At 36.5% G+C, this 25,257-nt stretch overlaps 1 protein-coding gene across 2 annotated transcripts in view; it reads right to left on the bottom strand.

The window, feature by feature from the left end:
• Positions 1 to 25,257, bottom strand: part of mgat4a (alpha-1,3-mannosyl-glycoprotein 4-beta-N-acetylglucosaminyltransferase A) — a 65,275-nt gene that overhangs the window by 19,147 nt on the left and 20,871 nt on the right. The window contains exons 3-9 of one of the 2 annotated variants that reach the window (XM_051906226.1): positions 20,493 to 20,660; positions 19,234 to 19,374; positions 18,476 to 18,724; positions 8,870 to 9,003; positions 5,703 to 5,749; positions 5,475 to 5,588; positions 1,078 to 1,153 (exon numbers count right to left, since the gene is read on the bottom strand). In XM_051906226.1, the coding sequence (XP_051762186.1) occupies positions 1,078 to 1,153; positions 5,475 to 5,588; positions 5,703 to 5,749; positions 8,870 to 9,003; positions 18,476 to 18,724; positions 19,234 to 19,374; positions 20,493 to 20,660 (929 nt within the window). The remainder of the gene's footprint in view (positions 1 to 1,077; positions 1,154 to 5,474; positions 5,589 to 5,702; positions 5,750 to 8,869; positions 9,004 to 18,475; positions 18,725 to 19,233; positions 19,375 to 20,492; positions 20,661 to 25,257) is intronic. The other variant, XM_051906227.1, reaches the window with a different exon arrangement.

Here is a 25,257-nt window from a genome sequence, read left to right as displayed (position 1 = left end):
ACACCTTGAACTCTTCTTCATGTTCCTCAAACCAATCCTGATCAATGTGTGCAGTGTGGCAGGGCGCATTATCCTGCTGAAAGAGGTCATTTCCACCAGGGAACACCATTGTAATGAAGGGGTGTACCTGGTCTGCAACAATGTTTAGGTAGGTGGCATGAGTCAAATTGATGTCCACATGAATGGCTGGACCCAGGGTTTCTCAGCAGGATATTGTCCAGAGCATCACACTCCCTCTACCGGCTTGTTGTCGTCCCACAGTGCATCCTGGTGACATCATTACCCCAGCTAAATGGCACACACTTACATGGCCATGTGCACTCTGACCGATCTGCGGCTATGCAGCCCCATACACAGCAGGGAGCGATGTTGTTACACAGTCCTCCCATAACAATCCTTAAAGTTTTCTGTGACTTGTGCCACAATAGCCTTCATTGCCCTGGTGCATTAATGACCCTTGTACACCAAAAGCCCTGTCATCCATTTGTGGTTTGTCACTCCTCAGTTCACTGTCCATAGGTTCTTATCATTGCTGACCAGGAGCATCCCACAAGACTTGCCCTTTCAGAGATACTCTGACATAGTCTTCCTGCCATAACAATCTGGCCCTTGCCAAAGTCTCTCAGGTCTTTGCTCCTGCATCCAACACATTGACTACAAGAACTAATTGTTCACTAATCAAATAATTTACTCCGAAATTGAGATGTAACATTGTTAGTAAAGGATCGACAGTTTTCGTTCACCTGTGAGTGGTCATAATGTTTTGGCTCTTCAGTGTGTGTGTGTGTGTGTGTGTGTGTGTGTTTAGATCATCATATGACTGCTGTAATTGTTTCGGAGACAAATAACTTTCTACCATTTTGAGTATGTTTTATATGCAGAAACAGCTATAAGCAAGCTATGTGTAAACACTAAATGGTACGAGTTTGGGGTGGGACTCTCCGTTTACCAACTAATAGCAGATGGGGGAGTGTTTTGAGAAACTGTATGAAAAGTCATTCATTTTTCAATTCTGTTCAGTGACACTAGTGGTACAGATATTAAACAATTCACCTTTAAAATTGATAATTTGATTACCTGGACATAATAGACCCCTTTGTTGACAGCATACATCATTAGAAAGGAATAGTCCAAATTCTGCTTGGTCCTCCATCTACAAAGAAACACAAATTCAAAACATCATACATATGTTCAAAAAGGGAGATACACAGTACACGTTCAGTAGCCTGAGAGCCATGGTTGAATGTGGAAGTTAACCTCTCAATAAGTCAGCTAACTGACCGGGAGCGTAACTCTAGATGGCAGATGTATGACGAATGTGACTGACAGTTACAGAAACCAGAAACATACGTACACACTCCAAAAGCTAAATAAGGGCAGGTTGAGGGTATAAACAAAACTCACATGTACTCCATATAACCTTTGTTATTCATTCGTCCTTCACAGTAAGTGGTTCAGAAACAAGATTAAATATTCAAAAAGAATATTAAATATGAGGGGCATCAAAGCCACTCATTTCCTTTGATCAAACTGACTAAGTGGATGAGAGAGATTGTGGTACAGAATAAGAACTCAAAATCACACACTAAAAATCACACAGTTATTTTAGATGGCATCACTGGGAATGTCTTTAATGCAAGTTAAATGCCATCTTAGCAATGCCTTTGATAGTCTAAAATCAACACTAAAACACCAAAACCAAATGGGAGTAAAAATGTGTTTTGGCAAGTCATTAAAACAGAGATACTTGCCAGTAGCCAATAATTTTATTAGGAATTCCTAATACATGAACTGAAACCATGATAGGCTGACCCTTGCTAATGAACAAAGTCAAAAAAAGAAAAAAGTAATGCTACCAATCATTCTACATTAACTGTAATCAAGTACAGACTTGATTCACTACTCAAGTGCAGTCTAACAGACCTGCTGTATTATTAAATATTATACGATACTGTTCAAAAGTCTCTTATGCTCACCAAGGCTGCATTTATTTCATCAAAAATACAATAAAAACAGTAATACTGTCAAATATTATTACAATTTAAAATAACTGATTTCTATTTAAATATATTTCTGTGATGTCAAAGCTGAATTTTCAGCATCATTACTCCAGTCTTTAGTGTCACATGATCCTTCAGAAATCATTCTAATGTGCTGATTTGCTGCTCAAGAAACATTTCTTATTATTATCAATGTTGAAAAAAAGTTATGCTGTTTATTTTTGTGGAAACCATGATACATTTTTTCAGGATTTGCTGAAGAATAGAAAGTTCAAAAGAAAATCATTTATTTGAAAAATAAATATTTTGTAACATTATAAATGTCTTTACTTTCACTTTTGATCAATTTAATGCATTCTTGCTGCATAAAAGTACTTTTTAAAAAAATAAAATCTTACCCCAAACTTTAACGCACTGCAACAAGTATTTTTCTGTAACGCTGCTTTGAAACAATATGTATTGCGAAAAGTGCTATAAAAATAAACTTGAATTGAAAACTTTTGAACAGTAGTTTGGATAATATTGTTTGAAAAAAAGCACGTATTGCTTAAATATTTTACTAATTAATTGCCATAGCAGAATAAATACTTGAAAACGTGCTTATTTGAAAAAAAAAAAAAAAAAAACTTGTTTACTTAATTTAAAAATAGTTGAAGGCTACATGGCACTGATTTAATTTAATTTGTTATATTGCTATTTAATTTGAATAAAGGAGTGCATTGAATAGCATATTCACTGCTACTAAAGATTTCTGTGGTATTTAAATTGGTATTGAGAATAAAAATATTCGGCATTAGAACAGACCATTTTTCAATCATGACAACACAAAGAATCCAAGTTATGAAAGAGGCAGCGTGACACCAAAAGATAGAAGAGGCAGTGAAATAAAGAAAGATACCCAGAGTGATTGAGATTAAATTGAGACAGCTGTGGATGAAAGATTTAGGGAGAGCAGAAGATGAGAAGAGGAGTCCTTTTAGGACAGAGAGAGAGAGAGAGAGAGAGAGAGAGAAGGAAGGAAGGAAGGAGGGAGTGAAGGAGTTGATGTCTTTGACCTTGAGCTTTACTCGCTTCCTGTCTCACAACAAATCTGCAAAGCCTCTCTCTCTGTCTTTCCCTTCAGAAAATCTCACTGACATCCCTCCCTCTCTAATCACATTTGTGACAGTAAATCAGCTCTGACTCTGGCACTGAAATATGAGATCCGGGCTAATCAAAACTTTATTTCACCCTCACCACAGAGATTGCCCACAATCTCTATGGGCGCATAAATACTGTCACATGCACCTGCCACAGCGGTGGGCAGCACAACAAAATAACAGACCACAATCAATACACCTATGCACACCATCAGTCATATGTTTGTACACACTTGATTTAAATTATGTTTATCTTGATCTTATTTTTTATCTAAATGTTTAAAATTGGATTGATCAACAAATGCAACTGACACCTTTTTTTCAAAGACCAAAGATTTTCCTTGCATCTAAACTCATAAAGCTTGTTCTTTAGTTAACATGAACTAACAATGAACAATACTTTAATTAACAATACTTTAGTTTAGAATTAACTACTTTAGTTCACATGAACTAAGAATGAACTGCACTTCTACAGCATTTATTAATCTTAGTTAATGTTAAACATTTACTGATACATTATAAAAATCAAAAGTTATTTGTTAACATTAGTTAATGCACTGTGAACTAACATGAACAAACAATGAATGATTGTATTTTTATTAACTCACATTAAGAAAGATTAATAAACACAGTAACAAATGTATGGCTCATTATTAGTTTATATTAGTTAATACATTAACTAATGTTAACAAATGAGACCTTATTGTGAAGTGTTACCGAGAGTTAATATGAAGTATGTTTAAAATATGTATACTATTTTGGTCACTACACAATTCAAGTTATTATGCATAGGCATGTTTTTGAGGGGAAAAAAAAACCCAACAACATCATGCACACTACTGTTCAAAAGATTTTTTATTTTTTTTAAAGTTATATTTATGGGATTTTTGTGCCTTTATTTAGAGAGGACAGTAGAGAGCAGACAGGAAAGCATTGGGCAGAGAGAGGGGGGCAGGATCGGCAAAGGACCTCGAGACGGGAATTGAACTCGGGTCGCCGTGAACGCCATATGTCGGCGCACTAACCACTAGGCTAACGCCGCCGACAAAAAAGATTATTTTTTTAAGAAATTAACAGTTATATTCAGTAAGGATAAATTAAAATTGATCAAATGTGACATTTATGCTACTTTTTTTTGAATTTCAAATAAATGCTGTTCTTTGGAACCTTCTATTCATCAAAGAATCCTGAAAAAAATATTAGTTTCCCCAAAAATGTGAAGCACAATCATTTTCAACACGAGCTATGTTTACATGGACCCTAATAATCTGTTTGTAATTGGACTAGTTGCACAATCGGAATAAAAAAGTCACATGTAACCACGTCAATCGGAATGAGTTGGCCAAATCCAATTGAAATTTCATTCGGATTGTAAGGGGTGGTTTAAACCTTTTCTAATCTGATCGAGAAGACATGTAAACAAACCTTGAAAGTTCTACACATGTACAACGATGTAGAAATGGCTAATGACTATGACGCACAGAACGAGCTGTTGTTGTTGCTGTTGAGTATAGTGTAATAAATGACTGCGGTGTCATTCTGAAATTCTTCAACTCATCATCTGTGAAGTGGTGAAAGACAATGTCGCCACAGCAGTCCTTCTTTCGGACTCTCACCCACAGACGCCTTGTTTTGGGCGCGTTTTACTGCTTGATAAATATAAGCAGCACGGCACAAAGCTTCATGTGCTCGACGTCTCCTAATCAGGACCTGAAATAGATAAATATTAAGTCTGTTTTTTTCAAACAAAGAAAAGAAGTGATGGCAGGATGATGGTTAATGTGGGGCAACAGCAGGAAACTATATTCATGCAGTGAGCGCACATCAAAAGTTTAAATCCGATTCAAAACTTGTGACATATAAATGTGCACATTTCATCACTTTATTTAACGGAAATTTTTTCACTTTATTTCATGTAAACAATATACTCGGATTAATCGTTCAGAATGCTTTAATTCCGACTGAAACAAAAAGTGTCCATGTAAACGTAGCTACTGAGAGTAATAAAAAATGTGTCTTATTACTGTTTTTACCGTACTTTGAGCAAATAAATTAGGCCTTGTTGAGCATAAGAGACTTCTTTCTAAAACATTTTCAAAATCCCACCAACCCCAAACTTTTCAACGGTAGTGTATGTTGCAATTTTCAGGTAATAAATGAGTCATTTGCAGGTAATAAGTGTAGCTAAGATGTTAACATTTACAGTATGCAACAAGGGAAATGTTTATTAAATAACCAGAGGTATGTACTTTCTCATGAGAAGTGTAGCACATTCTGTTAGTGTATTGTACAAGTCTGTAGCTACTGTAGGGGATAATATTTCCTGAATACTTACTTCACCCTCTCTTTTGAGTCACCAAAGGTCTCTTTTAAGTTGCTGAAGTCTGGATAGTAGCTGGCAGGGGGAGATATGACCTCCAGCAACCCAGAATTCAGTTCTGTGTAAAACCTTATGAACCATGAGTCAAAAACAACAGTTAGCAAGATTAAGTTAAATGTACAATTTAGATCACTGTCATGCAAAACAAAATTTGAGGAAGTGACAAATGAAAATGTCACCTACTCTTTTTCAAGGCCTGCAACCACGCTGTTTACGTAATCTACATCCGTCTGTGAGGAAGCAAACATAAAGAAATGGTTAGCGCACACACACACAAAGGCTCGGCATAAATACAGGTGCAGAAACAACTGGAAGTAAATACAATGCCAGTGCCTGACAGCCTGGAAAAATACGAGAATTGGACTAGCCTTGCTCTGGACTGTTTGTTATCTCGGTGAGGTGGACAAATTTCTTCTCACTGATTTGTTCAGTATACACCATGTGTGGGAGCAAGTAAAACTCCAGCAAATTATGTGGAAAGGGATATCCTCTCTCACACACACATGTGCTAGGGTAACATAAGAGCTTCATTAAGGGTTCTTTAGATGTACTGCCACTGGGTGTTCCCTAACTAAAACACTCCGAACTAACGACTACCATTGTTTCAGAAAGCCACAAGAACAGCTGAGGACATCAGCTACCAGAGCTAACCACAGACACTGAGGCGGAACAAGCACTGGACAAAAAACTGCAGGAAAATAACTGAATTGATTATGCAGAGACCGGTAATGCATCGAAACACTGTATAAGGCTCCAACTAACGATTAATCTAATCCTTTGTTTTCTCTTCTTCTGGTTGCCTTTTTTTCCCAATACTGTAGATAAGCAAATGTACACGGTATGATAACAGTCAATTTTCATACCATGAAATACAGTGAGACTGATATACATCTGTCACTCTAACATCAAAAGTGCAAATCATCAACACACTCCACACAAATCAACGTTGTCGATTACATCAACGTGTCATTTCATCCAGTGTACAAGAGGATGTTTCTAGAAAAGCCAATTGCAACACAGTAACTACAATCTGATTATAATTCTTTAAGGAGTTTCTAATGCAGACTAATTATAAATGATTATAAAAAAAGAATAAAACAGCCTCGTTTTATATTATAAATTCAAGTTTTTATTAGTAACAAGCACTAGTAATTGGCATTTTGATGGAAACCAACAAAATCAATTTTAAAAGATTAGTTCACCCAAAAATTAAAATTCTGTCATTTATTACTCACCCTCATGCCGTTCCACACCCGTAAGACCTTCGTTAATCTTCGGAACGCAAATTGAGATATTTTTGTTTAAATCCGATGGCTCTGTGAGGCCTACATAGGGAGCAATGACATTTCCTCTCTCAAGATCTAAAGGTACTAAAAACATATTTAAATCAGTTCATATGAGTACAGTGGTTCAATATTAAGCTTCAGGAAGCTGCGGAGCGTAATGAATCAGCGTGTCGAATCCGCAGTTCGGAGCGACAAAGTCACGTGATTTCAGCAGTTTGGCGGTTTGACACGCGATCCGAATCATGATTCGACACGCTGATTCATAGCGCTCCAAATCCTCCTGAAGCAGTGTTTTGAAATCGGCCATCACTAAATAAGTCGTTATTTATTTTTTATTTTTTTGGCGCACCAAAAATATTCTCGTCGCTTTATAATATTAATATTGAACCACTGTACTCACATGAACTGATTTAAATATGTTTTTAGTACCTTTATGGATCTTGAGAGAGGAAATGTCATTGCTCCCTATGTAGGCCTCACGGAGCCATCGGATTTAAACAAAAATATCTTAATTTGTGTTCCGAAGATCAACGAAGGTCTTACGGGTGTAAAACGGCACGAGGGTGAGTAATTAATGACAGAATTTTCATTTTTGGGTGAACTAACCCTTTAATATATAAGGTCTCAATATTCACACATGCCATTAATTTGATCAATTACATGTTAATGTTTTCGAAAGAGATCGTGAAACATTTATGCTGCTTATACTGGAAACCATGACATTTTCTTTTTCAGAATTCTTTGATGAATAGAAAGTTCAAAAGAAAAGCATTTATTTGAAATAGAAAGCTTGTGTAACATTATAAATGTCTTAAATGTCACTTATTCCAGTGTTTCTCAACTGGTGGGTTGCGACACAAAAGTGGGTCGCAAGACCGTTTTGAGCGGGTTGCGGGGTGTGCGGTCACAGAAACAACGTCAACAACAACAAAAAAAACATCTAAATGTTTTCTGATGTGAGACTTTTATTTTGAAAGCCATGGGTGAAAGCTGTTGACACTTCTCTCAGACGCAGTTTAAGTAAAGAGTGCCTGAGAAAAACACGTTGTCCTGATTCAGTATCTGAGGTCAGATAAGATGTTGTCAGGCTATCTGTCAGTGTCATTATAACTTGTTACGAAAAAAAAGTCTCTCACCTCAGAAAAACGAACTTTCCTGTCCTGTCAGACGTGCTTGTAGCGTGCGCTATATATCACTTCACTATATATAAAGATCAAAATATAGATGTGCCTGCCCACTTGAAGCACTGTTTATATATGTAATTCCTAAAAAAGTGGGTAGCGGCTTAACAACCATGGGAAAATGTGGGTCCCGTGGCCAAACCAGTTGAGAACCGCTGACTTAATCAATCTTAATGAAAAGATAAGATTTTTGTTTTGAAAAATCGTAGGTAAATTGTGCTGGCAACAATGTCTTTTTAGCTGAAATGACCACCCAATCAATTTCAGAACAAATATTGAGATACATATTAAAGACCATCAAAAAATGCTTAAAATACAGAGAAATAATTAAACAATATCACTTTGATTTCTTTACTTTAAGACTTCCTAAACTCAAGATAAATTTTTCCCTCCCACTCAGTGTTCAACAACACTGTGGCAACAGATGAAGCGAGAGACAAATCCTGCCGGGTATGTCTGCATGTCTACTCCTTTTATTCTGCCCTTCAGACAGCATCATAAAAGCATCAAGACCCCTGTTCTCAGCGTGAACCGCCCGCACCCCTCCACGGGTGGTAACAAGAAAACAAACCCTGTTGACCCAATTCAACTATTCACAAAGGCAATGATGGTCTCAGGACCCAGATCTTACACTGAACATCAAGCAGAGCTGCAACACAAAACTATTTAAACAGAGCAAAAGTAAACAAAACGTTCTTAAAATGCTTTTTCCCAGTTGTCACTAACTCCATTAGAACATGGTTAAAAACCACTTATTTGCGTGTGAGCATGGCTCAGTATTTTCCTCAAAACTACTTATTTATTATAAATCTTCATGCACAGGAAGACAGACCAAACCACAATCCTCACACATGAAAACACCCTTTCTCAAACCAGTGCTCACCTCTCCCACAAACACTATGATGACGCAGTCAAGCTTCTCCTCCGCCGAGAGTTTATCGATGAGCGAATGAAGTGTCTCTGACAGGTATGACTTTACTTTCCGCTTCACTGTGGGGATGCCCATCACCATGGAAACTGCGTAGAAAAGAGAACAAAAACTCAATTCAAGCCTCATAAACACAATTTTCAAGCACATCATGCAGTCATCGCTTGTCAGATGACAAACTACTCTAAATAATGTGAAAGAGGCCACAGCCACACAAGACGGAGTTTTGTGGCTTTACTGTTCTGACTAGATATCTCAAATCTGAAACAGAAGGGGGGGTTTCCACAGTGGCATGGTGAAGTCCAGACATGAAGGACACATATGGAGGTGCCCAGGGCAAACATTACTCTGCTCTATTGTACTGAATTTCAGAGCATCGTAAAGGAGATTCTGACTCCTAATACAGTCAGATCATAAAGACCTGATATAGACCCAATATACTTAAAAGCAAAATAGAAGAACGAACTGGTTTGACGTCATTTCGGGCAAAACAGAGAAGTTAGAAACGGCTTGCCAAAGCGACCTTTCCTGAAAAGTTTGGTCACCCTTGAACTACATTTGAGTCTGTGATGATTATGTAATAGGTAGGTGTGGCTTCTTTGACATGGAAATCTTCTCCGGTTAATTTTGTCTGTTCAGTCTTTAAAGGTCAAAATTCGTTCCCATGCCTTGTTGCCACATTTGATTAATTTGTCCCCTCATTTTTGTTAAATCATGGCCATGTTATACTAATTCATTCCCTCATTTTAATGTAGTTAAATCAAGACCATGGTTTAACTTAGGGCTGGGCGATTTTTCCGATTTTTTCGATTAATTCGAATTTAATGTTTTGCCTCGATTTTATTATTTTTAAATCTAGAAATTGTGATTTTGAATAAAAATGTTAGCAAACGTAATAATTAGACATGTTGACAATACAGCAATGATAACCGTTAAGAGAAGAAAATGATCCGACCTCACGATGGCGCGCCTGTTATTAAACTCAAGTTGAACTTTTTTTTTTTTTACTTGACCGCCGCATTTTTAGAATGCTGTTTCATGGGTGAGACGCTGCAAAAGACACGAGACACGAGTGCAACAGCCAAACATGTCCGCCAAACATAAAAAACAACAGGAAAAATAGCGCAATGGAATGCAAAAACCTGTAAAGAACTACTACTGTATGTTTGATATTTCACGTTTTACAAAGCATTTGCTGTTAATAATAGCCAATTACTGTTGTTATTTATTGCTATTACTTTTTGGCTAAGAAATATTTAGCATTTTTCTTATTTTATATTATTTCTGAGTATATAGGATATGTTTAAGATAAGTTTGTACAACATTTACCTTCATATTTCATGCATATTTTCTGCAAAGATATTTAACAATTAAGTAATTTGTTTAACATTTACACCATGTTGATCACTTCAGGTGTGGTGCACTTGGAATAGAACTTTTTTTAACCAGATTGTTAATAAAGAGAATGTTACTTGAATCATATTGTAGTTAAGTTTTTAAGTTGACTAGTTAAACATGAAAAAAAAAAAAAAAAAAAAAAAAAAAAAAAAAAAAATCGAAATCATGAATCGGTCAATCGTTCTGGGGAAATAAATAAATTAAAAAAAATAAATTTGAGATTTTATTTTTTTGCCATATCGCCCAGCCCTAGTTTAACTTAAGTGAGGGAACAAATTCTTAATTTGTGGCCATGATAATATCTTTTTTCCACCACATCATGTGTGGGGCTCTGTACATTCCATAAAAATAAGAGGGAAAAAAATTACACTTTATAAAACAACTGTTTTGATTTTTTTTTGGTACAAATTGTATTGTTTTTAATTTTTTTATGATTATTTTTCGGTACATGCAGTAGGGTGCACTGAACCTTCATGTATATCTTTGTGAGTTTCTAAATTTCTTCATACTTTTCTTAAAAAACAAAAATCTGGACATGGTTTAAATAATAAATCTGGTCTTTGAAACATCAGTGATATGCATGCTTAACTGGAAAAAAAATTAAGCATTGAGACAAAATGTCAGCAACAGACGGGTACTTTTCTTTCGAGGGCTGAGGTTGAGCTGCTGTTCAAACAGTGTGTGTGTGTGTGTGTGTGTGTGTGTGTGTGTGTGTGTGTGTGTGTGTATTTTTGGGACATATCAGGACACAAATTTGTATAATGACATGGGTTTGACATAGGTATTACAAGGAGAGGGTGACTTATAAGGACATTACCCCATGTCCCCATTTTTCAAAAGGCTTATAAATCATACAGAATGACTTTTTTTGAGAAAGTAAAAATGTGCACAGTTTCCTGTGATGGGTAGGTTTAGGTGTAGGGTTGAAGTAGGGCGATAGAAAATATGGTTTGTACAGTATAAAAACCATTACGCCTATGGAATGTCCCCACAATTCACAAAAACAAACGTGTGTGTGTGTGTGTGTGTGTGTGCAAGCGGATTTGAGTGACAGACTGACAGAAGCTCTGTCACACTTCATCAGCACCAAACAGAAGATAGTAAAATATGTCCTCGTTTTGCACTGCTTCCCACTGGAAGGCAGAAAAGAGTGTTTTGAGAGTGAACACCACGTGGTGAAAGAGTAAAGTAGGTTGAGGATCAAAGACAGAGAGAGAGAAAGAGAGCACACGAAGGAGATGAAGTTTATTAGATAGAGGTAAAGCACCTGAGACACCAAGAAAGAAAAAAATGAAAGAGGAGCATTAAAAAAAAAAAAAAAAAAAAAAAAAGAGCATGTTTTCAAGTTAATGTGCATTCAACACAAGTCAACCTCTCCTACACCACATCTTCTCTTTCACAAAAGTAGCGTTTGGCCTTCAGGCACCCAGTTACATAAAGAGATGCTGAGATGCATAATTTTCCCAGAATGCTCTTTCTTCTCTCCTCAGCAGCAGTATGAAGTCTTTATGCTTTGCTTTGAGACAGCCACTCAACATGCCTTGAGACTAAACTATGGCAAATTATATCCAGACGGTCTCTAGGGATGTTACAGTGCCTTACTGAGGAGAAAAGGAGTGTTTATGACAGTAGGGGGTTTCACTGAAACCCTGTATTTTGAGCATTTTCATTTTCCAGTGGGAGCGTCTCTCAAACAATCCTCTCAAACTTGTCAGTCTGCTCTTTTTCCATTGTGTATATCAAGAGTTTTCAAACTTTGCAGGTTCGGGGACCCTCCATTCAGACTCTCAGCTAACCCAGGGACCCCCGAAATAAAAAGATAATAGATTTCTCATTGATAATTGATAATGAATTTCATTAAAAAAAAAATTAACAGCATTACATTACATATTAAATGGCATGAAGCTCATTCATTGGATATGTTTTTAGTTCTAAATTAAAATTCATTTTGATATTTAGGGGCATAAAGACAAAAATATCAGTGATACAGCTGTCCTGATATCAAAGTTCATATCAAAGATAATCAAGTTCATTAGGATGAAGCTTTTGAAATGAAAATCTTGATGAGTTTGACATATTCCTTATTGTTAAATTTTTAAAACGACATTAATATAACATTGCTTATTTTAAAAAGTTTCTGTCAAATTAAAGTCATGTGATGTGACCAAAATAAACCATGTGGTGTAACAAACATGCAAAATCATGCAGAAAAAAGTGTGTCAATGTCAGGAAGTCTCTTAAAGGGATAGTTCACCCAAAAATTCTGCCATCATTTACTCACCCTCATGGTGTTCCAAACCTGTATGAGTTTCTTTCTTCTGTTGAACACAAAAAAAGATATTTTAAATAATGTTGGTAACCAGACAGTTGACAGTAGCCTTTGACTTTCATTGTATTTTTTTTTCCTACTATGGAAATCAATAGCTACTCTGTCAACTGTTTAATTACCATCATTCTTTAAAATAAATTTTCTTGTGTTCAACAGAAGACAGAAACTCATACAGGTTTGAAACAACTTGAGGGTGAGTAAATGATGGCAGAATTTTAATTTTTTGGTGAACTAAACCTTTAAAATTTGACCTTTTTATAATGAGACATAATCGGTTGTAATAAGTTGGAAAATGTCATGTGGTGCAAAGTAAAGAAAATAAGATATAACTCGATGGTTACGCCATACATTTAATTTCCTTTTCTTCATATAATGCTTATTAGACATTAATTAATGTTCATACAAATGTGCTAAATATCTCCTCCATGGGCCCTTGACATTTCATCTGTTTGCAAACCCTGGGTCTATATCGATAAGGGGGAGGTGCTAAGCGTGAGATATGGTGCACAGTCTCTAGGGTCTGGACAGAAGAAGATGTTCCCATTTACAGCTCTAAAAATAGCCTCTCCTAAGCCAAGATCTCATTGAGAAGAGAGGGACCGCAGGCATAGGCACGAGCCAGAGCCGGACGCAGTCTTGCCACATTGTGACAGTGTGAAAAGAGGCGGTTGAGATTACTGTTAGCCAGTAGAGGAGGTCCGTCTGTGCGTTTGGAGGAGGCGGGCATAAAGCATGGGTGGGCTTCAACTGTCCAAAAACAACGAGTTCTCACTGTTTTTCCCATATGCTCAGAAAAACAAGCTCCTCGTGTGACAGGGGTCAGTCACACAAGGTTTTTTTTGACATTCTCTAACGTCATTGTTGTCATTCACCACACTCTGTCCCAGCATAGGATGTCGCTTGTAATAAAGCCATCAAGCCGTTGACTTAACTCATCTGTCGTTAACCCACATACTGCCTGATATAGTATAGTGCGGTACAATGTGTCATACAAACAAGAACGAAATAGAGCTCACCACAAAAGAGCACGACAGCTCCAGGCTTATGGTGTCGACTAGCCAGATCAGTGGATTGGTCACTACACCAGTAAAAAAGCCCAGTCAATCAAGCAGGGCTGCAACCACTATAGACACCGAGTGGGATACGGACTCCACAAAATGCACATATTAACAGTCAAGCGATTCTTAAACTTTTACATTTTGTTTCCCAAACTTATGCATTTGGTTACAATCAGGACCACTATGCTTCAGTCTAGCTTATGGATATATTAAATACTGCAGAAATACATCATAATTCCTGTTTATTTCCTTCTTCCTCAGTCTCATTTCCTTCAGACAATTTATTTGAGGTAATTTAATCCAATAGTTCTCATGCGATTGGGTGTAACTAAAAAATGTGCTGCACATCGTTGCATGTCTGCATTGGTAGGGTTGTGGAAAGCAAGGGCAGAAAAACAAAAGTGCTGCAAAATGCCACATATTTAACCACAGATCGAAAAGGAAAACAAATAGGCTTGACAACTCAAAGGGAGGAGAATATATATAGCAGTCAACATTTGAAGTGGATCAAAAAAGTTAATCAAAGTTGTCCTAAGACAAGATGGGTATTGCATTTTGGTATTAGGACAACTTTGATGTAAGTTTTTGATCCACTTCAAATGTTGACTAGTGTATATATATTATATATATATATAAGTTTTTTTTAATTAAAAAATAATAATTCTGTAATTAATTTAAAAAAAAATTAATTGCACATTTTTTTTCTGTAATTAATCACAATTAATCATACCTAACATTAAAATTAATATATTTTTATTTTGTAATAATTTCACACTTAAACTCCAAGTTAATGTAGAAACAACATAAAGACAGTATACTTTAAACATTTGATCTAACAGGTAGGTATGGGGGTATTTTTGTTCCAAAATTCCAAATAAATAGATTATGATCCACAAATAAATGTAAAGAGATTCACAAAAAATAATCGTATGCACAAATGAATAGAATGAGATCCACAAATATATGTTAGGAGTTTCACAAAAATTAATTAAATTCACAAATATATAAAATGAGATTTGCTAATAAAAAACATATTCACAAACATGTTTTTATGTCACAAGCACAACTCTGCCTGCATTTATTGGTGAGTTGCTTTCTGTGCATTTGTGGATTCTGAAACAATTGTAGCGTCAGGACTGCAGACAAATCCACAATCAGATAATGGCCACATTGCGCTGACCAATCGCAGCACACTCTCGCTACAACCAATCACGATTTGCTTTACAATCGTGGGTCACGTTGGCTTAGAAAGGAAGTAAAGGGTTCTTAAACAATGGTACAGTAAAAAGATGTTTTAAATAGAGATGCACCGATACAAAATTTCTCTGCCGATACCGATAGCCGATTATTCAGAATGATATCGGCCGATACCGATACCGATAGTTTGGTTTTTCTTAAGGAAAAAAAAAAATCTCTCCCAAATAATGTTGCAAACTATACAGGGAACCCTCTCATTTGGTACACTACAATATTAGAGGTTACAAATAACAGCAGAGGTATTATATTCAGCTGCTGTTTATTTTCAGATATAATAATTACACTCAAATAAAAACTGAAATGTATAAAACTTAGTATCACATAAGGTAGTTTTCATAAGCACTTGTCTTCATGGCAAATTTGCACAAACATATAATTAACAGTAAATAAGCTCCTCTCTAGTGTTTTTTTTTTTTATATGTAGATAGCTAAGGAACTGTGAACATTGGAAAACATTCCTGAGGTAAAAGTGACATAGGTATTGTTCACAAGCTGTTTTATTGACGTCTTTCCGCAGTTGAAACACAAATAAAGTGATTACATGAGACATGATACATTCTGGTAAGTTGTACAATATATTTCAACATACCTTTTATGTTCATTCATGTTTTTCGAGATATAACTTGTATTTAAGAGGAAGAAAAGACTCGCGCTCCAAGCTGCCGCCTGAACTGAGGCATTACAGCGATCTGACATGTCACATTTAAGAGCGTCAAAACGCCAATTATTGTTTGAATTTCATGATAAAATGGACAGAATTTGAAAACTGAAACTTTACTTCTTATCAGAAGTAATAAAGCACAAACCTTTTTGCGATTATTGGATGGGAGGCGCTATAAATAATATTTGATGTAGGAAAAAAACGCAGACCTGGCAACCCTGGCTTGAACTACGGGTGATTCATAAGGTCAAAAAGAGCCTGCTTTAACGTCACTATTTTTAAACTGTTAATGCGTTAAAATTCAATACAAGAGTGATTTTCTTCATACACTGTATGAGTTGCAGTCTGAATACGTCTTTCAGCACCCTTTTGATTGACAGGATATAATCGGCCCTGACCATCGGCAGTTTTTAAACAATCGGCCGATGACCGATAGTGATAATAATAGCTTTTATCGGCCGATACTGATTGTTAGCCGATACATCGGTGCATCTCTAGTTTTAAATTTAGATTTCGTTAGACCATTATTCAGTGTTATGGAAGCAAACTATTATATTTTATGCGCTATTTAAGAATGCCAGAGAAACAGTGCTCTCTGTTATGGGAACAACGGTATATTGGATACAGATGCGTTATGGAAGCGTCACGTTATTCAAGATAGAACAGAAAGCCTCAAGAATTAGCTATTAACTTAACTAACTGGATTTAACCTTATGATAAACATGCGAGTTTGCAAAATAGATGAAACTGTCGTCACATAACAGCCAACAGCATTTCCCAATTTATCAATCAAACATTGACGGTAATGAGCAGCAAACCAGCTGTTAAACATTAACAGGACCTTATTTTAAACATGAATTAAACGTTTTAAGGTTAACATTGTTTGTAGAGAAGATATAGCCTTTTTAAACAGTTAACAGGTTGTTGAATTTATAGATTATGCATTTCATTTATAAGTGATATGTCCAGCAGTCAAACACTTGATAATACAAATATTTCAAATGAATCAGACTTAATAGAATTTGATTGTAAAAGTTGTTTACAGCATCCAAAATGAATACAAAAAAATATTTTTAAGCATTGCAACCTCTTTATTTGTCCAAAACCACAGTACATGCTGCAGTGATGCTGATCGAGGCTCGTACTGTTACATCACTGATGGTCATTCAGGCTCATATTTGGTAATATACAAGTGTGTATTATGCCTATAGAATATTACATTGTGCAAGTGTGGTATCATCGCTACTGTAGAACGGTTTACTGCCACTGATTCGTCGTGTCGCACCGCGCCGCTTGAAGACAGTATCACTAGCTGCATGTACATGGACCCTAATAATGTAATCCGTTTTTGTTTATAATGATTATAATGCCTTCTATTTGCTGCATCGCGCCGTGCCACACCGCTCATGTCAGGTAGAGGTGTTATAGCTCGGGATCTGTGAATGATCATAATTCGTGCATAGTCCTTTATCCCGATTCACTGATCCTGATGGCAATATGAAGAATTTACTCCAAAAATCTTTCGTGTAGCGGCGGACCCCGTCCGAATGATGGTCGAAACTTTACTGATGAGTTTCATGAAGTTTTATTGTACATTAGCTACCATGAAATGTCAGTTTTTAACCCCAGATAATCACTGTATGAGCTTATGCCTTTTCAGGGGGTGCTTAACAATCTGGTAAACTTTCTATCCGTAAGAAAACTCTGATGAACTGTAATAATGTGCACAACATGTTCTATTGTTCATTACTGCCGTGATCCGTATCACTTGGTAGATTATAGCCTAATACCCGTCAAAGTAAGAGTCCCCCTTTTTGTAAGCTGGAAAATGCAGACGTTATACATAACTACACCCACAAAAATATGTACAAAAACAAATTAGAAGATTAATCACAATAAAGTATATTACATTTTGTTTTAATCACACAAACAGCACTTCAGCTCAATTCGAACAAGTGCCCACGGTGCAATGAATAGTACGGAGCTCCTTTCAGGGGTGCAAAATGAGTCTGTTCCCGCCCCGACTATAAAGCAAAACGTGATTGGTTGTAGCGAGAGTGTGCTGCGATTGGTCAGCGCAATGTGGTCGTTATCTGACTGGCTTGAGTAGTCGGTGGGTGGAGTCGACCTATTTGTGGACTTGCTTGCAGTCCTGACGCTAGAATTGTTTCAGAATCCACAAATGCACAGAAAGCAATTCACAAATGTGCAGGTGGTGATTCACAAATAAATGCAGGCAGAGTTGTGCTTGTGACATAAAAACATATTTGTGAATATGTTTTTTATTAGCAAATCTCATTTTATATATTTGTGAATTTAATTATTTTTTGTGATACTCCAAACATATATTTGTGGATCTCATTCTATTCATTTGTGCATATGATTATTTTTTGTGAATCTCTTTACATTTATTTGTGGATCATAATCTATTTATTTGGAATTTTGGAACAAAAATACCCCCATAGGTAGGAAATATACAGAAACTGAATAAAAATTACACACATCCTTTCCTCACAACTCTTTACGGTCATTTAAGACTTTATTTAACTCATTTAAGACTGTGCTTATGAGGATACTCCACAAAGCGGGAATTTTGGCATAATTTTGTGTGTTTTTGTCCGCTCAAGTGTGAAAGACAAAATGCGGCCGACACGCTGTCTGAAGCGGCTTTCTGTGTGCATGAGTCGTGTGTGTCAGACAGTGTGCCAGTACAGATAGCACTTGAATGAATGCGTGAATAGCGTGATCATAAAATAACCCTAGCTAAAGGATGACAGGAAAAAACGGAAGCTGGGTTAATTGCGTTAAATATTTTTGCAGCTTCCACCATTACTTTCTATACGTTCGTGTCCTCTTACTTCCCATACTAGAGCTGTCCTCTCCATAACCCTTGCTGAATCCAGGAGGGCTTGATTCCTCTAATGAGAATCTGATAGGCCTGCTGCGGGTGTGTGAATGAGTGACAAAAGGTCTCTGCCTCCACTCAGGGCCGCTGGCTGCAGCTTCAGCTTCAGCTCTGACACACTGACTGGGCCTGTGACAGCCCGTAGATAACAGGCATGTAACACAATACGACAAGCAAGGACACTCCACACAGCAACACCCCGCTGTTTGGGTGAAAATGTGAGAAATGGAGGGTGAAAAACAAATCCCACATGACAGATCTGAGCCTTAACAAGGCCATAACAGTGATTAGCATTTGTCTAATGAACTTGGCAAAAGGACAGTAAAAAAAGTAGCACATTTTAGTCATTAATCAATGATGGTTTAGTCATATTCAAAGAACATCCGAACTTCAGTGCTGATTTAAAGGGAACCCATTATGCCCTTTTATAAAGTCTTGCTTTTGTTGAATGCTTGAATATTCAAAAACTAGGGCTGGATATTGTCACAAATTTCACGATTCGATTCTGATTCACAAGCTTGCATTTAGATTCGATTTTTTCATGCTCAAACAGCAACATTACACACTAAAAAAATTGAAAATGTAAAAAAGAGACTGTCTTTAAAGAGAGTGCTATTTCAGTTGATTTATTGAAAGTTTGATAAGATGACTGATAATGAGTACTGAAATTAGAAAACTTAAAAAACTGTTGAAGTAAGTCGTTTCGCTCACCTCCGGTACGTCCCTGGCCCACCTGTACGGCAGGGTGCAGACTGCCTTCATTGTTGAGCAAGTGAGGCAGGTGGTGGTAGATATTTGGCACCTGGAGGGGTTTCCTGTGAGCCAACTCCTTCAACAACTTCTGCGTCTCATCTGTAAGAAACCAGAGTACTTCAACATTATTAAAGGATACATAAACTGTGTTAAAAAAAAAACTAATACTAAATAAAAAAGAAAAAGTAAAATTCAATACCCTACAATTCATCAAAACACTCACTCATTGATCCTCAGTACTTAGAAGCAGGTGAGAGTGGTTTAAATACGTAATCCAAAAAAGGAAAGCAAACAGCACACAGGGCACAACTTAATTATCAAGTATAAGAATGGCGTTCCTTGGAAACATAATCAACAAGTATTTGCCCTAAATTAATGTTTGGCTTGGGTTGTGTGTTTCTTCTGTTGTTAACATTTTACAAAGAAATCATCTGAGGCATTTGGGAGTTGTGCACATATTTTCTGTGCTGACTATGGGTGAAAATGTGCAAAATGTGTAAAACTGAGCTGGAATTACAACAATGTAGTAGTATTGGTTGCTGAAAGCATTATCAAATTAGTCCAAATATTTAATAATTGAGCTTACAAGAAGGTCATGTGTAGAACACTCTGAGTGCAAAAATCAATCAGGTTCTGGAAGTAAATATCCTATTCTTTTTCTTCATATGGGAATTGGTTTTGAACGTAAACTTTTAAACATTTAACAATTAACAATTAGTGTAGTACACTCTCAAACTCTATATATATGCAATAATCATAAAATACGCTGTTTCTATATAGACAACCAACAGCTTTAAATGAATAGTTTCATATTTCTTCATTGTTTTATTCAGGTTATATTGTTTGCAATGCTTTACAAGTTTGTAGTCTTTGCTTTATTAAAGCCGCTAAGTACACAGTTTTGTATCTTCGTCTTTTTGTCCGATTTGCTTCTTTTTGCTTCAATGTTCAATGTCATAATTCACCTCATAGCTGGATTGCTTTGATTTATGGCTTATAGGAAAAATACTTCCAGAACCAAGGCCACTGAAAAAGTGGACAGGCACTTTTGCACTCAATAATAACGTAAATGAATTCCTTGCAGAAAGCAGCTATACAAAGTATATATTTGTTCCACTAATTTATGTGGAACATATGCCAGTTCACTGCATGACAGATAATAATAAGTCAATAATGACACACACAACTCTTTTGTGTACTTGTTAACATGCAATAACCTGAGAAGTTGGAGAGAGCATCTTTGCTGCCGTTGGTCTCTGCGATGGCACGTCTGAACTGCTCGAGGATGGCGTTGAGCTCAGAGGAGCGCTGAAGGGTTCGGTGCTCTGCCACGCGCAGACGCTCCCTCAGGGCATGAAACTCCCTCTGATAGGCTACCAACTTTTCTACAGAGAGAATAGGAGGGGTGGACAGAGAGAAAGAGGGATAACGTGAGGCCAGACTAAAGCAGTGCTTAAGTCATCATATGGGAAATCGGAGTTTGTTTGTTTTATTTGTTTGTTTTTAACATCATGCCAGCTTCTGTGGCTATTTTCATGGTGAGAAACATTTTATGGTAAAACTATAGGCATTTATAATTTATTTTTGCTAAAGACTCTAAAACTATATTTGGTTGAACTTTGTTAAAAACTTTTGTTCTGCAAAAGAGTTAAATGAATAAAAAAGACTTCTCGGGAAGGTGGGGTAAGTTGTGCCACTTTTTTCTTTAGTTAAGTTGTTCTCTAGGCCAGTGTTGTTTTGTTAACTAAAACTATTAAGTGTAATTTTTTAAAACTGAAATTAAGTTGAAATAAAATACAAATACTGGATTTTTTAAAAAAATAAATAGAAATGTTAAATAGAAACATTAAAAATAATAATACAAATTTCAAATGCACATAACAAAATGACTAAAACAACTAAAATGAAAACTGCAAATATAAAACAAAAGCTAATAATATAAATAATACTAAAATAAGTGCAAGGTACAATTAATATTCTGAATTATTTAAAATAACATGCCCAACATTAAGGGTAAACTGTGTCATATCAAATGGTAAGTGGGTAAGTTGAATCATTGGGGAATACTGAACAACATTCATTTACATACAAACAAAAATATGAACACAAATGAGAGAGAGAGAGAGAGAGAGAGAGAGAGAGAGAGAGAGAGAGAGAGAGAGAGAGAGAGAGAGAGAACAACAACACCCAAACAAAACAAAGACTAATGCCAATCCTATTCCAGCCTTATTGTGTTGAATATTATTTGTATTTTCATTTTCATACAGCCAAGACAAGGCTTACCATTTAAAATATTTGGATGTAGAGCAACAATTTATAATAGTGTTTTTAACAGTTGGTTGAAAATGAATAAATAAATAAATAAAATCAACAAACAGATCAACAAACATCAACATGGGATTGTCTCAAGTTTAGAACTGAATAAAAAATAACCTCCTTAAAGGGTTAGTTCACCCAAAAATGAAAATAATGTCATTAATTACTCACCCTCACGCCGTTCCACACCCGTAAGACCTTCGTTAATCTTCGGAACACAAATTGAGATATTTTTGTTGAAATCCGATGGCTCTGTGAGGCCTACATAGGGAGCAATGACATTTCCTCTCTCAAGATCCATAAAGGTACTAAAAACATATTTAAATCAGTTCATGTGAGTACAGTGGTTCAATATTAATATTATAAAGTGACAAGAATATTTTTGGTGCGCCAAAAAAACAAAATAACGATTTATATAGTGATGGCCGATTTCAAAACACTGCTTCAGGAAGATTCGGAGCGTAATGAATCAGCGTATCGAATCATGATTCGGATCGCGTGTCAAACCGCCAAACTGCTGAAATAACACGCTGATTCATAACGCTCCGAAGCTTCCTGAAGCAGTGTTTTGAAATCGGCCATCACTATATAAGTCGTTATTTTGTTTTTTTTGGTACACCAAAAATATTCTCGTCACTTTATAATATTAATATTGAACCACTGTAACCACATGAACTGATTTAAATATGTTTTTAGTACATTAATGAATCTTGAGAGAGGAAATGTCATTGCTCCCTATGTAGGCCTCACGGAGCCATCGGATTTAAACAAAAATATCTCAATTTGCGTTCCGAAGATTAACGAAGGTCTTACGGGTGTGGAACGGCACGAGGGTGAGTAATAAATGACAGAATTTTCATTTTTGGGTGAACTAACCCTTTAACATTAAGAAACTGCAACTGTCCAATATCTAAAGTCAGCAAAAGCATTATTTTCAGAAACAGACCTGCTGTTTCCTGATTGCATCAGTTTCTGTGGAAACATGGGTTTCCAGGAAGGTTATCTTACTGCTGCTCATCTTGAAGAGCAAGAGAATAGAGAGAGAGACAGTTTGTGGTCTGAGGCAGTGCCAGTAGGAAGTGCCCTCTGCTACAGCAGATTAGCCTTGAGTCACACCGCCTGCTTTATTTGCAGACTCAACATGCTATGAGTCAGACCTCAGCCTGAAACAAGACCTTTTCAACATTTAACGCATCTGAAAGGGTCTCAGAGCTTCAGGAAGCTCATTGTTTTGGGTCTGCACACAATGTAGACTGAGCTTTGTATTTGACTGAAACAAACGATCAAATCAACTTTGATTTTCTTCTGAGGATCGAAAAGCTCATGGTTCAGTTTTTATGAGGATGTCCAATTTTCCACAAGAACATCATTTTCAGTCTATGTAGAAATGTCAGACTCTCTTCATTCAGACGGGAGCCTGATCGCTTTGAACTTCTGCTATGACAGCTGGAAGAATGACTGCTTGTTTGACCTCAGCAAGTCTCTCACAGGTTTCCTCTTGATCTCTCTTTTATCCTAAGCTTCTACATTCCCAGCAAGTTCTTCATCTTACAGTGGAGGGGTTTTTGTAAGGATTCCTGCATCTCAGCGTTTTAACTTCCTCTTCAGCTACAGTAGGGCAGGGTTTATATTAAGGATGTCACAGTGAGGAAATTATATCAGCTTGTGACAACACTGGTATTACAGATAACACTTGGAAGGGGGTGGTGAGAGGAAAGGAGGAAAAAAAAAAAATAATAATAATAATAATAGCTTTTGAATGTGCGCTCGCTTTTTCACTTTCGCTTTTGAATTCGCAATCATATGTACTCAGTGTATAGGTCTATAATTTGCAGTCATCAGTGAGCCGCTTTCTATATGCGGGTTATTGAAATTGCTTTTGAACGTGGCACTCGCTTTTCACTTTCGAATTTGCGATTATGCATACTCTGTGTATAGGGAGCGGTTGTACTAATCGCACATTTGACAAGAGAAGATATTTGTCAATTTATATACTAAATAGTCCAACAATGTATATATAGTACATGCATAAAATGACAATTTTTTTAAACGTCATGAACATTTCTACCACCTCTCAAATTTAAAACATATTTGCAAATAAAATGGCCAAGTCCTTTTGCCTTGCTAAGGCCAATTTCAAAGCTAGCATTGTATGTATCCTCATTTGTAAGTTGCTTTGGATAAAAGCATCTGCTAAATGAATCAATGTAAAATAAAGCAATAAGCACCAAGAAGCCATGGTTTACAGTGAATTTATAACAGCTAAGGGGCTTATTGCTTTTATAAAACGGTTACCACACAATACAAATATTAAAGCCAAAAAATATGCATCAATGCAACTTTCATGAAGTAAAATCATTAAAAGCCTTCCTTCCGCTGGAAAAAAATAGTCCCTCACCGTGAACAGCAACAGAAGTTACATTATTACGGCATTAGATGGCGGCAAAGATTGTCTTTATGAGCAAGTCACTCAGCCGCAAAGACTTTTATATTGAAACTTGTTGTGAACACGGAACAAGACGAAAATGACAAATGCTTTGACTAGCACTGTCAGTGTCAGCAGGGCACAGGAAAACCCATTAAATGTTAAAAGGACAAGATCGCAGTGGACATTGCCAAAATGCTAAATTTGAATGCAGGTAATACACTCGGTCACTCGATATCTCTCTCACAATACTCTTCTACTTAATGCAGTAAGCGTCAATGAACAAAATCAATTGAGAACAAACATATGTTTACGTTGCTAAGAGTGGTTGCTAAGAGTAGTTGCTAAGACAGACGCAGCAACATGCACACTCAGTGGCGCAGTGATACTTATGTAATGCGATCAGCTGTATGTTTTCAGGAATTTTACAACGGCTTTGAACACGGCTCAACCAATCAGAATCAAGGGCCGGAACTATCCGTTTTTATAAATGTATCATAAAATCTTTCAAATCTTTGTTTTCTTCACACATTACACTAACGTTCAAAGGTTTGGTGTAAGATATATATATATATATATATATATATATATTATATATAAAACTATTATTCAGCAAGGATGCATTAAATTGCTCAATAGCAGGGGTATCCAAACTCGGTCCTGGAGGGCCACTGTCCTGCAAAGTTTAGCTCCAACTTGCCTCAACACACCTGTCTGGTGCTGTGTTCGAAATCGCCCCCTACACCCTCATTCACTATTCCCTACATTACTCCACTAATATAGTCCACTTGAAGGAGTGAATGAAACGAGTGAGTGAATTCGGACACTGAGTGCACCGGAAGGGCTGCCGATTTCACATAGTTTGTGCTGCTGTTTAATAATCATTTGAAATGTAGCAAATTGGCAGCTCCAGTAGTAATGAATATTTATGTTAAACTCTGCCATGAAAACTAGCATGTACAAACCTTAATTAAATGATTTAATGATCAATTAAAAAGGAAATTATACCTGTATGATATTATACTGGACCAGCGCGGTTTGGAAAATGAATGGATTGATTCAGCTGCGGGCGCCATCTCCTGGCGAGACGCGGGAATTCATTCAGCACGCAACTCTCACAGTGCATTATGGGTATTCTCTAGCCGCTGAGCGTGCATCGGTTGTACACTCGTTATTGCAGTGCATTGTGGGATTGAATGAGTGCACTCAACATCATCCACTATGGTTTCAGACACCACTAC

Source organism: Ctenopharyngodon idella, chromosome 9, assembly GCF_019924925.1.
Source record: "Ctenopharyngodon idella isolate HZGC_01 chromosome 9, HZGC01, whole genome shotgun sequence".
Classification (NCBI taxonomy): domain Eukaryota; kingdom Metazoa; phylum Chordata; class Actinopteri; order Cypriniformes; family Xenocyprididae; genus Ctenopharyngodon; species Ctenopharyngodon idella.
Note: the sequence above shows the minus strand (reverse complement) of the source record. Positions and strands in the feature narration are given on the sequence as shown.